Source organism: Adiantum capillus-veneris, chromosome 26, assembly GCF_014529385.1.
Source record: "Adiantum capillus-veneris isolate H3 chromosome 26, ASM1452938v2, whole genome shotgun sequence".
In the NCBI taxonomy this organism is placed as follows: domain Eukaryota; kingdom Viridiplantae; phylum Streptophyta; class Polypodiopsida; order Polypodiales; family Pteridaceae; genus Adiantum; species Adiantum capillus-veneris.
Genome location: NC_140956.1, coordinates 84,549,611 through 84,564,758, shown reverse-complemented (window position 1 = coordinate 84,564,758; position 15,148 = coordinate 84,549,611). Strand labels below are relative to the sequence as shown.

Genomic DNA, 15,148 nt, shown 5'->3' with positions numbered 1-15,148 from the left:
AGGTCCTGCTGAGAAGTTGCCTGTTGAGCAAGTGCTCCTGCTGCCTCTTCTGCCAGAAAGTGCTAGCGCTAGGTTTGCTTATATATTTCCTTGGCTAATTTGCCCTACCTAGTTCCCAACAAAAGTCACTTAAAAATAATAAGTGAAAATTATCAAAAATAGGAAAAATAGGTCTATGCACTGTAAAAATTCTCTTGATGGGTTCTGACTGAAATTTGATGGTCATGTTGTGTGTGTTATGAGCGCGTATAGAGCTAGAAGAGAGCAAGAGGAGGCGCTCACAATGTACAAGAACTTGGACTTGATGATAAGCTTAATTTTGATTATAAGACTTAGTACTTTATTAAGAGAGCTAGATACAAGACTTGGATTACATGACTTGAGTACAAGACAAAGCTTGATTGCAAGGACAAGGCTTGAACATAAGACAAGAACTAGAAGAGGGATTTCCTCATAGGAGCCTCACACCTGGTGTTGGCAAGACTGAGGGGCTTGTGGCCCAAAACTCCTATTTATACTAGTGCTTGAGGAGGTTAGTTGAGGAGGTTAGGACTTTCTAGGTTCTTCTTGAGGAGGTTAGAATCTTCTAGAACCTTCTTGATCCTTCTAGTTCTTCTAGAACCTTCTGGATCCTTCTTCAACTTTCTAGAGCTTTCCAGAAACTTCTAGATTCTTCCGGAATCTTCTCCAAGCTTCTAGAAACTTCTTGATCCTTCTAGTTCTTCTAGAACCTTCTAGATCCTTCTTCAACTTTCTAGAGCTTTCCAGAAACTTCTAGATTCTTCCGGAATCTTCTCTATGCTTCTAGAAACTTCTAGAATCTCCTTGATACTTTTAGAACTTCTAGAATCTTCTAGATCCTTCTAGATTCTTCTAGAGCCTTCTAGCGATGATGTAGGCGATGATGCAGGCAGCGACTGACTCTCAAGCATCCATGACATTAACCCCTCCTCTAGCGACGAGTTCCACGAGGAGCAATGGTGGTCCTTGAGTTGGGCTTCCATGGATGTTGTTGATGGAACTCTTGGACTTTGAGAGATGCATGTTGTAGATTGTGTGTTGGTTCCCAGGTTCGTTCACTAACATCATAGCCTTTCCAATGCACCAAGTACTGTAACCTGCCACGCGAAACTCGAGAATCTAGGACTTTCTCGACCTCATATTCGTCATGTCCTTGAATCTCAACCGGAGGAGGTGGCTGTAGGGCTCTTTCTGGGATCTTAGATGTGTGACAAGGTTCTAGGACCGAGATATGAAAGACCGGATGGATTTTCATGGATGAGGGCAATCGGAGTCGATAGGTGATTGGATTGACTTGACGGATAATTTTAAACGAGCCAAGCCTTCGATATCACAAGACTGAGGGGCTTGTGGCCCAAGACCCCTATTTATACTAGTGCTTGAGGAGGTTACTTGAGAAGGTTAGGACTTTCTAGGTTCTTCTTGAGGAGGTTAGAATCTTTTAGAACCTTCTTGATCCTTCTAGTTCTTCTAGAACCTTCTGGATCCTTCTTCAACTTTCTAGAGCTTTCCAGAAACTTCTAGATTCTTCCGAAATCTTCTCCAAGCTTCTAGAAACTTCTTGATCCTTCTAGTTCTTCTAGAACCTTCTTCAACTTTCTAGAGCTTTCCAGAAACTTCTAGATTCTTTCGGAATCTTCTCCATGCTTCTAGAAACTTCTAGAACCTCCTTGATACTTTTAGAACTTCTAGATCCTTCTAGAGCCTTCTAGCGATGATGTAGGCGATGACATAGGCGATGATGCAGGCAGGACTAACTCTCAAGCATCCATGCAGCGTAACCGCGAAACGTTTCAGGCCCGAAACGTTTCACCCCGAAACATGGCGTTTCACTCCGAAATGTTTCACCCTAGGTTAAGGCCTCACTGAAACGTCTGACCGAAACACCAAATATATAGAGTTATGTATTGACAAAATAGGTGTTCACAGTGCAGTGAGTAGAGACACATACTATGTTAATCTTGAAATAGCATATACGTAATAAATAAATAACTATTTAATGGCCAAATTCTCTAAAGTAAAATTTTTATTTCAGGCGTTTCACCTTGCAGGTGAAACGTTTCGGCCGTTTCACCCGTTTCGCGTTTGAGGCCTTCTGAAACGCGTTTCGCGGTTACGCTGCATCCATGACAGTGTGCAACCAGAGGATATGCATCTAATCTAAGTGTCTGGACATGCGCGGTCTACGAACAGTCTCACAAAAGTGCCAGATCACTTCCTAATCTAACTTAACTGAACCCATGTCATGAAGTAGCTTGTCTGCGTACACATAGGGTTAGATGTGCACGTGACATCCTCTCCTTTTCAAAGTGAGGTACTGGTACCGAACTCTATGGCGTCGAGGGAGATCGCCAACAATGTTTGGAATCCTGTGAAAGACTCTTCGCCGGCCCACTCTGATGCGTGGGTCATGCGATACTTGAACCTCATAAAGGTCTGTAACGCTTGCTTCTTTGGGCCGCGCCGAAAGCGACACAAAGTCATTTGTGGCTCCTTCAATGCTTCATCTTCGTCTATAGTCATGCGTCCACCTTCTTCAAGAATCTCTGAGGCTGAAAATTCCTGAAACCACTTCCAACACAAAATCATGAACATACCCATTCCATGTAAAGTGACTGGAAAATTTATAGTCTTTCGAAAAAACTATGCATGCAATGTAGATGAACAAAGTGATGGAGTGCCAAACTGCTCATCAAACACACGCAAACAATGGGGTCGAATCTTGTCTTACGATCTAAATCAATCAACTGTGGCAAATCACAATGGAAATGCCCATGCTTGATGCTCAATCCTTCTTGTGCTCTTTCGGATACTGTGTCATGCCAAGGAAGAGACATGGAATGTGACTTCCTTGGGTGCAAACATTTCATCTTTTCATAAGTAATCCGCATACGTCCGTGCTCATTTATGAGGGAATCGTGCTCAGCGTACAATATGTTATGCCTATGAAAAGGGATCACATAAAAACGGTGACTAAAATACAGGAAAGCATCACAAATGAAACATTCGTTCGAACACATAATACTTCTTGTGGGGGTTCTTTGGACCTCGACTCGAGAGCCAAGATCGGTTCTTCGTGATTGATCGAATCTGCAATGAGGTTAGCTTCACTAGAAAAAGTATCAACTAAACCATCATCGTTGTGAACAATCACATCCTCTTCCAGCAAATCATCATGCTTGTGAGAAATCACATCTTGATCATGCAAATTATTATCATGCAAATCATCATGCTTATCATTATCATTCAAATCATCATGCAATTCTTCATGTGTGTCATGCTTTGGAGAAGAAGAGACCGAGAGAGTCTCCTTCTTCTGATTCTGTTCAATTGCACGTGCACAATAGAAAAGAGTCGCAAGAACTCTTTCATGTGTTGGTCGCTCTTTTCTTTCTTGCTTTGTTCTCGCGATCAAATTCTGCTTGTCTTGCTTTGTTCTCGCGATCAAATTTGGCTTGTCTTTTTTTGGCTTCCAAGCGTGCTTGCTCGTGCTCACGCTCTATGGTTGCCATTCTCTTTCTTCGGCCGCCAAGCGCGCTTGCTCACGCTCAATAGCTACCTTTCTTTCTTCGCGTTGTAACTTCCTTGCTTCACGTTCTAACTTCCTGTCCATAAACAACTACTTCAACTCCTCCATAGGAGTTAGTGCAATCCTTGGCGTAGATGGGGAAGGGGGAGGGTCGGAAAAACCTCCTGGTGGGGAAAATTCTTCTTCACCACCTTCATGCTTATCACCTCCATGCGAAGTATCCATGCCGCTTCATCACCACTGAAGTCTTGGGTTCTTAAGTTCAGGAGGAACTTGGGTTCTTGAGGGTCTTGGGGTTCTTGAGGGTCTTGAGGTTCTTCTTTAGCTTGCATCTGTGTTAGAGAAGGATCTTCTCTTCACCCAAGTTCTTCTCTTTTTCGCGGGCGCACCCCTTGGCGGCCTTGCGCTCACACCAAGGTTGCTTTTTCCCACCTCGGCCGGCCGCTAAGTGCACGGTCTGCTCTCAATGAGTGAAAAGAGGCACAAGGGGAGGCTGGACAAGTCCTTCTATCTAGGGTTTCCTCTCTCTTCAAAAACACGATTAGGAATCGACATGCCCAAGTAGATTTGGGTTGCGTGTGACAGCAACAAGCAAAAAAAATCCTTATGGTTCTTTCCTTGAGTGATACAGAACATTGCCAAAGCTCTGATACTAATGTAAGGTGCAGCGGAAGCGAATGTTGAACTTTGCTGAAGATGAGTGTTCCGAACTGTGCTCAAGGTTCCTTTTACTTACGGAAGGGAGAGCCTTCCGTTCCTTTAGTGAGAGAGTGCAATGATCACAAACAAAGTGGTAAACACTGTGCATGAAGGTGCATGAGATTGAGAGATAGAGAGAAAAGAGAATACGACACCAGAATGTTGTCAAAACCTCCTCCGAAGGCCCCACTCTCTATGGCGAGAGCGGTCTACTATTGATTGCACAAATCTCTACAATGCTTTGGACTTGCCGACGATGTCAACGACGATGAGGACGACGACGAGACGGGCTGAAATCTGCAAATCTTTATCTACTGAATTCTGACTCTATGTCGGTGACGATGTCTATGGCGACGATGAAATGACGACGCGCTGAAAACGCAGATGCAGAGATGCTGAAATCTGCGTTTTCCGGGCTGAAACTGCAAACGGTGTTGGATCTGACCGTGCGGCGAGGATCTGCTGCGGGAAGATGAGATCTGCGAGGTTTGGGACTTTTATTGCGATGTCTGACTGCTGAAAACTGAAACGCTGGTGCTTCTTGGTGTTTTGTCGCGGTGAATCTGTAAAACGCCGTGCTGATGCAAAAACGCTAGGGCTGAAAACTGTCTGTTGTGGAATCTACTAACGCTAGGGCTGATCTACTGTGTCGTGTTGTCGCCGGGCTGATCTGCTGTACAAAAACGCCAGGGCTGTTCTTGATCGAAAAACGCTAGCTTCTCTGCTGTGATGCAAAAACGCTGGGGCATCTTGGGGGTCCTGCTAAGAAGTTGCCTGTTGAGCAAGTGCTCCCGCTGCCTCTTCTGTCAGAAAGTGCTAGCGCTAGGTTTGCTTATATATTTCCTAGGCTAATTTGCCCTACCTAGTTCCCAACAAAAGTCACTATAAAATAATAAGTGAAAAATGTCAAAAATAGAAAAAATAGGTCTATGCACTGTAAAAATGCTCTTGATGGGTTTTGACTGAAATATGATGGTCATGCTGTGTGCAACCAGAGGATATGCATCTAATATAAGTGTTGGACATGCACGGTCTGCGAACAAACTCACAAAAGTGCCAGATCATTTCCTACAGACTCACAAAAGTGCCAGATCACTTCCTAATCTAACTGAACTGAACCCATGTCATAAAGTAGCTTGTCCACGTACACATAGGGTTAGATGTGCACGTGACATCCTCACAAGAAAAATGTTGCTGAGACAGCAGATCAGCCCTCTTGATGGAAAACTATGGTCCAACGGTGCTCTCGGCGTGAAAATGTAGCAGGAATCCACACTCTTGCTGGCTGAAAAACACACCCCAGATCATCCCCTCCTCGTGCCTTGGATCCACTAGACTCGTCGAGCTTAGGCTTTGATACCATGTCAAATTGCAAAGGAACGGGGACAAGGGAACACACACACACACACATTGATTTATCATCCGCGGAGGTCAGATATGACCTATGGGACCAAAACAGAACAATACAACAATTTCTTTTGAGTGAGAGCATGGAATACATATTAGTTAAGGTCTAAGGGACCATCGATAGGGAAAAACCAAAAGAAAAATAGAAAAACTTAAGGGGGGTCAGGTGATGGGGAAGCCAATCTGGGAGTCCGAAACTCTTGGATGACCGCTTTACCACCTCGATAGACTGCCCATTTACCTTGTTTACGTGCTTCATGCATCTTCTTGAGCTCGCTTGCTTTATTCTTGAGTTGATTCGTGGTTAGTTCCTCAGCGATCGAGAGCTTTTTTCCCTTGAGAAGTCGAGATTGTTGAAGCAGCTTCATCCGCTCGTCTTTGTCCTTGAAAGTGAGGATGCAATGCTCAGGTGCCACACGCCTATGTGTGTCGTTTATCCAAGAGACTGCGTCGGGCTTGATGTGGATAGGTTGAAGAATGTCATTGAGCTTGGTTATTGTTTCCTCGAGGGTGTCCTTGTCGGTGCACCACGGTGGGTGAAGCCCCCCAATTCTGACCTTGAGGCCAAGAGATTCTTGTAGCCGGCATTCTTGTAAAACCGCATATATCTTGGTATCAATCTTCTTGTGTGTTGCGTCATGGGATTCCTTCTGAGCCGCCATGACATTTTTGGTGATGGAGGCTTCGACTTCGTGAGCCTTTGCAAGCAAAACTTGGCTCTCTTCCTGCGCGTCTTCAAGCTTGAGTAAGCATTGTTTGAGCCGCCCATTTTCCCCGATGAGTTCTTTCAAGGGCTGCGATCCTTGTTTCTTGGCAGGCAATGGGGTCCTTCCTTGGCGCCGTTGCCACCGCAAGAAAACTCTTGCGCGAGACGGGGGTGCTAAAGGAAGCCATCGATGTTGCAAATCCGGCTTGCAAAGGCTGCTCCTATTGGACCAAAGCGGTGCTTGAGTTGAATGTTACTGCTCGAAACTGTGTCCAACAGAGTGGTGAGATCGAGGGCTTGTGTTAAGCCCTATTAATGCTTATTAATTAGCAAACACGCTCTTTGTAAAATGGGCTGAGGCAGCCGAACTGCTCTATAAAGCTCCACAATCGAAGTGCTCTGTACAAGAAGCTCCACAATCAAAGTGCTCTGTAGAACTGCTCGGCCTGCGTGTCGAACTGAGGCGAAGTGTGTGTGTCGCAGGCTGTCGAACTGAGGCAAGGGGGGCAGGGCTAAGGTCTTAACGCCCTCCCAAGGGCTGCCCTCGCCCAGGGAAGGACATGGTTTGCACAGGGCGAAGCGGAGCGGCCTAAAGCTAGGGCAGAGAGAGAGAGAGGCGCGAGCCCTGCAGGACAAAACAAGAGAGTACAATGCTCTGGATCACCACGATCTTCCAGAATGCCAACCCCCCCCCCCCCCCTTCCCCCTCCGGTTATGGGGGAGCAACCCATCTACACCTCAAACAACCCATGTGAAATAGATGGGAATACTAAGGGTCAAAAAGCATAAAAATAGGGCGCCGAACAATTTATTTTTGCTTTAGAACTTAAGTTCAGTTATGCTTCTTTTTGTGTCAGAGAATGGGTTTGCCAAAATGCTTGGTGGCTTAAAGAAAATCTCCAGTTTATGCACTTGGATTCTCTTGGTTGTGGCTCATTGTTTACTTGCGTGAACTTTCATAGTGCATAATTCCTAGTCATCTTTGATTATCCAGTATACCCATTATTGATTCTGTCTCTCTTCAGGCAATAATTGCAGGAGGTGCAACAAGTGTGGAATTCTCGAATCGTGGTATTTTGCCCCTTACATACAGCATAAAGAAAAAAGACTTGGGAGGAGTGGCCAGAACATACCTAGATGGTGTCTACATGCATATTGCATACATTACCAAGCCCCAATGTCAACTTGATTTGCAAAAGAGGTTCAATCAGGATGACGATGTGATCCGGAGCATCACGATGCTACTGAAGTAAGAGACTCTTTCTTTTCTCTCATTTTTCCTGCTCCAATGGGCCTTGAATTGCAAGGCTGCGATAGATTGCTAATGAAAAGAGGCATCCATTTTTCTCCTTTGTCAAGTCATGGCTGCCATCAGAGCACTCTCAGATTCGAGCCTAAAGTAGATTCTTGGTAACTTGTTGAGCTCCATGGATGGATCAGTGTCTACTCTTTATTATAGGTTTGCTTGTTTTATGGCTAAGCTTGCGTAGAGACCGCTGGTTGTTTCTGGAGGTTCTGCGAGTTCCAGGGAGGACTGGAGTCTTCAACTTTTGTAACTAAAAACAGAATGCTAAATGTGCATACACAGTAGGAGATTTTGGGTGATATTGGGCGACATCAAACGCCCAACAAATGGAGCATGACACTTTTTATTACTAGAGAAACGTCGAGCTTCAAAATCAAAAACCTAAGGTACCTGCCTTGCTTTTAGTGGTCTTCTGCAGTAAAGATCAGAGTTTCTTGTATTAATTTGCTTCTTTTGTCAGGCAACTCATAGCAAAATCATGGTTTATAAGTGCACATTATTCTGGATTGACCCAATTAATGACAAGCTTTAGAGTTGTGTCAATTGCATGATGTAAGATATAGCTTATAAGATTTTTTATTATGTGTCAATTAGATGCTGAGTCCTTCAACATAGCACAATGGATTATGTGAGCTTTTTACTTTTCCAGTGCACGTACTCTTTACATAGTATCATGGGCAAGGAAAAATTTTAGTCATCAATACGCAGACTTCAGCAATAGTCCGAATGTGAATGCTACATTACATCATCTCCTTCATTCGTTTTTTCATTAAAAAATTGAATCATCTATTAGCCAAGGAAGAAAGCGCACATGACAAGATAGAAGTACACACACTCATAGCTAAAAATAAACGGCCAAGCACATTGTGGCTCAAATTTATCCTGGAGACTGGAAATGCTAAGTGAAGGCAAATTCATGTGATTTATAATGCAAATGGTTTTGGCAGAATTATTCAGTATGATTTGCCCTTATTAGCCATCTCCATTTTGCATTGTGACAGCAATGTTCCCTGTTTGTAATGCAGGATTGTCATTTGACATAGGGTTTAAATTCATGCGAATAACAGCTAGACTTGATGTTGTGAGGGATGTCTTCTTTACTAGCTTTTGTAGGAGATGAACCTATCTTTTGTATTCACAATAATGGCTTGATGTTGTGAGGGATGTCTTCTTTATACATTCTGGATGAGCACTCTTCATAGTATTTTGTGCTTTGACGGTCATAGTATGGAATTAGGACCTTTTTTTGCAAGCCAATCAAGCATTGCAAAGGCCAAGATTACTTGATTGGCGCCGACCCTTTGTATTAGGGTCATGTCCTTACGTTTTTTCCTTTTTGTTCATCCGTGTATCTCCTTGTTGCAATTTCAGTTATTAGTTGCTAGCATGAATACAAGATATACTAGTCAATAACTATATTAATATTAGTAATATTGACTGGTTGCTTCTATGATTCCATTTGTATTGTATGGTTTTGTGGTGTCTTATTGTGCCTAATGGGTCGTCTTTTTGAAGCTATGTCAACACATAATGTTTGAGTTATGTTATAAAGCCAATTTTTGTACCAGTTTGTTGGTCAAGCTTCCCTATCCCTTTGTTCCATTTTAGATGTATTTGGATCACTTTGGCTCCCTTGGGTCAAAATGACAATTTGTTGCAATTTCGCCACTAAGCTAGTGTTTACTTCTTCAAGAGAGGTCAATTTGGCAACACAAATACATAACAACAATCCCCACATGGAATGGAACCTGTTGATATGTCTTTGGGTCCGTGGTGTTTGCATGGGTATCATCGCAAGTTCCACATGCAGGATATATAGAATGTGGGCCTTTGCAAACGATGAGAGTTATGGTATCAGAGCCTAAGACCTCAAACCTCCATAGCCAATCCGCCTTTTCTACATGGTATAGAGCCAAACCTCAAACCGCCATAGCTAATTGAGCCTCAACTCAAAGCTACCACGTGACAAGCCGATTGTAAGGAAGAAGGAAAGATTTTGACCGACACCAAACTTGGGATCAGCAAGAACCCTGGTTACTTGGTAAGCCAAAGATGCTTTTTTCAAATAAGCCCACAGTATTAAGCCACTTGGCATGATCCTAAAGGGTGGATCAGCAGGAACCTGGTTACTTGGTAAGCCAAAGATGCTTTTTTCAAATAAGCCCACAGTATTAAGCCACTTGGCATGATCCTAAAGGGTGCTAGAGACAAGGCAGATCGCACGGCCAAAAGCCTCAAGCTTACAAGTAGTTACGTTATATGCTTTTCAGCACGCAAAAGACAATTTTTTCAATAAAGAGAATCTAAACCTAAAACTAGAGTATGCATGGGAGAGACTTTTTTTTTTTTCGACACACCAGAGGGCCCACAGGGGGAGGTGCTTATCCCTTCCAAATATTAGCCATGTTACATGGTCGGGCAAGGGCCGCGTACCATCGGGCAAGAGCCACGCGTAGGCATCACCATGGCCACCTAATTGATGCACCACATGCTGGGAACGACGGAGAGAACTCGTAGCAACCAGCTAGGAACCTCCTCCTCGGGTGACCCACCCCAGGAGGAGGATGCACTCGAGTGTCCAAGGGCAAGAGCCCTAGCAACGTGAACACCAGGTGAGCACAAGGTGTCCCTCTAGAGTGTGACCCAACAGGGGATTTGAACCCCCAACCCGTAGGTTGAGAGGCCAAAGCCTTACCGTTAGACCAACTCTTTGGGGACTGCATGGGAGAGACTTGCATGGAGGGCCACGGGGTAACGGAACAAGTAACAAGCAAGGAGTTTTGGAGGGGCTGAAAGACCACACAGTATCATAAGAGAACAAGGGCAATCACTACCGTGCAAACGGCAGCATTGCTTGCTGTGTGTATGTGTGTGTGTGTGTGTGTGAGAGAGAGAGAGAGAGAGAGAGAGAGAGAGTCGGTCAACTTTCGCACCTTTTTTACTCAAGCGCTACAAAACAGCGCTATTAAGTCTCCCCAATCTCGGAAAATTAAAAAACCTTTCAAAACATCTCGAGTGCATAAGTGTTTAGGAAACCACGGAGGTGGAAAGCCAAATTATCTTTTGTGTGCATATAAATAGAGATGATCGAATGCACTTACACATTTGTACATTTGTGTTTTCTTCTTAATTTTCTTTCCCCTAACGTTTTCAAGCCATTAGAGCCATTAAGAAAGCCTTTTAATTTTTTTAGAGCCATTTACTAAAGTCTTCTATCGCTATTTTTATTACAAAACCTAAACAAGTGATAAAATCAAGCGGCCTTCCATGGAAATGATTTGTGCCTATCAAAAATACAAGTGATAAAATCACAAGGTCGGTTGATGATGATGAGATGCACCAAGTAAGGACATGGTCACACGTGGCATAGTTATCTGTTTTCATAACTATGCCCAACTAAGCATGCGTTAATAAATGAGACTAAAACTTTTCGAGTTGAATGGTCACACATAGCATAGTTTATCAAACAGCGCGGACACATGGAGGTGGCCATCATTGAATTGACCTTGCTGAGTCGATAAAGACACTGTCGAGGTGGTGGCTGCCAGGTCCACTCTGCACAGAAGCAGCACCCGAGCAAGTGTGACGCGGTCACGTAGCAAAAAAGTGCCGTTCGGGCCTGTTGTAGGCTTTATGCAATAGAAGCATTCAATGGTTGGCCCGGCTACAAAGACAACTATGCCAAAATTGGCACAGTAAGAAAGCGAGGTGCATCGTAGTACTAAGCCTGCTCATTATTTAATGCGTGACCACGAACGAGGCTTAGTTATTTGAAAAGTAACTAACTATGCCTCGTGTGACCATTGCCTAACAAGGACAAGGCTGTATAAGTTTAGAAATGAGTTATACAAGCTGGGTATGTGAGTGTAATAGTCTATCATCTTGAGAAAGTTACCATAAAGAGACAACTAAAACGAGAAAAGAATGTCGCAATGAGCATTAAAAATTTACTTCAAAATCCATAGCAAAAGTAGACAAGTATAGATGTATAATGTATTTATTTTTACCAATATAAGGCGGTGATTATAATAGAAAGAGACAAAAAGTTACATCGACAAGCTCAAGGAGGGAGCATACAGATTGAGGACAGAGTTGGTTACTAGCTTTAATATCAACAAGGGAGTATAATGTATTTATTGGTGATTATAATAGAAAGAGACAAAAAGTTACATCGACATGCTCGAGGAGGGAGCATACAGATTGAGGACAGAGTTGGTTACTAGCTTTAACATCACAGGGGAGTATAATGTATTTATTGATAAAGTTACCAATAACACGTGCATTTAGTGCTGGTCACTCATGGTGTGAAACCTAGTGAGGTTTTGTGGAGGAGGTCGAGGTGACGACAACAGCTAGTGGCTCAAAACGATGGTGGTCGCCAGGATGATATTGGATGGCACCGGGTTCGTGGTGTGAAACCTAGCGAGGGTTTGTGGAGGAGGTCGAGGCGGCAACAACAGCTAATGTCTCAAAACAATGGTGGTCGCCAGGATGGTAGTGGGTGGCACCGATCTTGATGGAGCTCAGGACGAAGCGCGCAAGTGGGGCTCTGCAAGGGGGGAGAAGGTTTGTCAGCGGACAGAGGCATGGGCTATACAAGGATGAGCCACCATAGCACAACAGATCTTTGAGGCGAGATTGGGAGGTTGACAGTAGCGTGGATCAATCGAGAGGAGGTGCAGACGGTGTAGGTTATGGGCATTGTGGAGGGGGAGAAGCAAGTGTAGTTAAGAGTGGGCAACATGCAAGGGAGGGTGGGCCTGAGCAGTTTTGGGTGCTTGGAGTCGTACAAGACACAGAAAAGCTTGACGTTGTGGACATGGCGCACTTGCTTTTTTCTACAGCAAGGGGCGAGCGCAATCTGGCACCCAATGGGCACAAGGCTTAGGCAAGCACAGGTGATAGCATAGATGTGTGCAGATCAAAGGGCAGATTGCTGATCTGCAGCAGTCATGGGCCCACAGAGCTGGGAGCACAACTGAGGGTGACAAGGGCAGGCAATGGCGGGTGTGCATAGCTGAGTGCAGTAGATGAGAGTAAAGCAAGGAAGGAGAGCTAGATAGCCTAGCGTGACTATAGACTTACTTAGGGTGGGTTTAGACTAGGCCGCGACAACACAGAGACGCTTGCACAGAGCCAATCGCAGGGGTGCACGTCGGATGGGGTGTTCAGATAGCACAGCGGAAACACTGAAAAAGGCGTGCCAGCTCATGGAAGCCATTCAACGTTTTTCTTTCGCCCCTCCCCCCCCAAAAGGACTTCCACCCTCCACGTGGGCTGCCATGTCAAAGGCTCACCGTCATGAACATTAAGAACGTTAAGCTATTAATAAAATAAACTTTCATTACCCCCTCTTTCACTAAGGTTTATGAAAATTACCAAAATACCCTTTTATTATTAAATTTTTTTGGGAGAAATTTACTCCCACAGCCAAAGGAAATTTCCGAAAATTTGAAGGGCATTTTGGCAATTTGACACACTATTGACAATATTTTTGGAATTTTTGAAATTAGAGGGCTATTTTGGGAATTTTCACAAATAAGAGGAGTATTTTGGAAATTTTCCCAAGATTTATTGGTACACTTGATAAATATTTTTCTTTTTACTATTTGTTCCGCCGCCGCCCAATGTTCACAACAGACGACGAAAAAAAATCGAGTCTGTTTTTGTTCCACCCTCTATGTGGACAAATGGGTGGGAGGAAGTGTGCATTTTGTAACTCTTCCACCCCAAGAAACACTTTTTGGAGTGTTTCTTCCACCTCCCCAATGTGAGCCCAATCTCACTCCTAAGGTCTAGTCTCGTCATTTTTTGACACCAGTTGGCAAGCATCTCTCTGCCCTCATTACGTTGCCCCCCTCCTAATTTCTCTTGTCTGGGAGTCTGTCATACCACCCGTATACTGCACATTGGCTTGGCGACTTGGAACCTCTCATGGCCTCAGGAGGCCCTCGAACGCCTACAGCCCCGCCCCAAATCCTCGACATCATTCCCATGCTATACAAGGACCTCTGTGCTGGATCTCAAATGGAGCAGGGCAGAGGGCGGGCAGGCAACATTGCAGGCTGAAAAGGCCAATAAATAGAAGAGCATCGACGTTTAAGAGGAGTCGGGCCTCAGGGTCGGGGCAACAGCAAGGGAGCTGGTGGGATCCGTCCAGGAGGTGGTGTACCGAACATGGGAAGCCTACTCCCCGCCTAGCTGCTGCACCAAGTGCCCAATGTATGCCCCCAAGGCTTTGCTCTAAAGCATCCACATGCCCTCATCCCCTGCCATCACTCTACTGCAGAACGAACCACCACATCCTACCTTGCAGTGCCCCTGCCCCATCCTTCACGGTTCTTTGATGCCTGTGATCACCTGCTTCGCCCCATTGCATGCTGCTCTGCTGCCACTAATTATATCCGACAGGATGCCGCCCCCCCCCCCCCCCCCCCCCCCCCCCCCATGAACCTTTAAAACTCCATTAAGAGGAGATGATGTCATGTCTTGGGGAGAGAGAGAGAGAGAGAAGAAATGCCGTTTGTCAACACAAGCGCTCAGACACACGCACACAGAGATGTGTCTCGTGATGCTCTTGTGTTCCTTCTTTGTCGCTGCCCCTCACAATATGCCATTGCCAGGCCCTGTCAATTGCGCTGCTCTCGTCATCCTGCTTGTCACCATGCCATTACCATGTGCTACTATCCACCTCCGCGCTCCCTTTGCAAGGCGGCATGGCACAGATAGGAGTGGGGGGAAGTGGGAAGGCAAAGAGGACTAGTACTATCCATACAAGGGAGCCATGGCGAGGGGGAAGGGGCCATCTGCAGAGCCAACGATGGCGATAAGGGCAGGGAATTTTTGGAGATCTCAGATACATTCAGAATCTGAGGGGAGAGTTAATTGATTAGTAAAGGGATCATAGCCAGTATAATCTCTCCCTCCCATGTGAGCTATCCTTCCCTCTGTCTCTTCGAACTCTCTCGGCAACTCTCTCCTCTCCTCTGCGTTTGCCCATCATCGTCAAGCTCTCAACCCTGGTTGTCTACAGCCCTTGTCAATAGCCACTTGGGCTAGATTAGGCGCCCAACCTCACCTTGCATTGCTGCCGATAGCGCCTGAAATTGCTTCCTCCACTGCGCCTGTTGTTACCTCGTAGTGCATCCATCCGGTAGCTTTGCCCTCAAGAGAGCTGCCAATGTCGCTTACAACCGGCCACTCCATCTGCACTGGATGACCCACGAGGCGGGCTAAACCCAGGCAGCGCGACAATCAGGCAATCGAAACCCGAGCAACGAAAATTTCGGGCCTCCACCGAATTTTGGGTCACATGGGCTAACCAACTCACCCGCGCGCACATGTTGTACTTAGGCATGTTTTTATGATGTATTATGCTTAAAAACATGCACTGTCCGGGTTTAGGGGGTGCAATTTGTGGTCGGGTTTCGTTTTTTATAGGATTGTTGGGGCTACGATTGCATAAAATCTCATGTGTGGA

The 15,148-nt window shown here is 45.1% G+C and overlaps 1 protein-coding gene across 1 annotated transcript in view; it reads left to right on the top strand.

Annotated features, from left to right (window-relative positions):
- The window catches only part of LOC147423758 (small ribosomal subunit protein bS6c-like), a 38,746-nt gene extending 30,507 nt beyond the window's left edge, over positions 1 to 8,239 (top strand). The window contains exons 2-5 of the mRNA XM_086502102.1: positions 7,388 to 7,611; positions 7,844 to 7,874; positions 7,954 to 8,054; positions 8,129 to 8,239. Coding sequence (XP_086358228.1) covers positions 7,388 to 7,611; positions 7,844 to 7,874; positions 7,954 to 8,054; positions 8,129 to 8,219 — 447 coding nt within the window. The 3' untranslated portion in view covers positions 8,220 to 8,239. The remainder of the gene's footprint in view (positions 1 to 7,387; positions 7,612 to 7,843; positions 7,875 to 7,953; positions 8,055 to 8,128) is intronic.
- Positions 8,240 to 15,148: the final 6,909 nt, after the last annotated feature.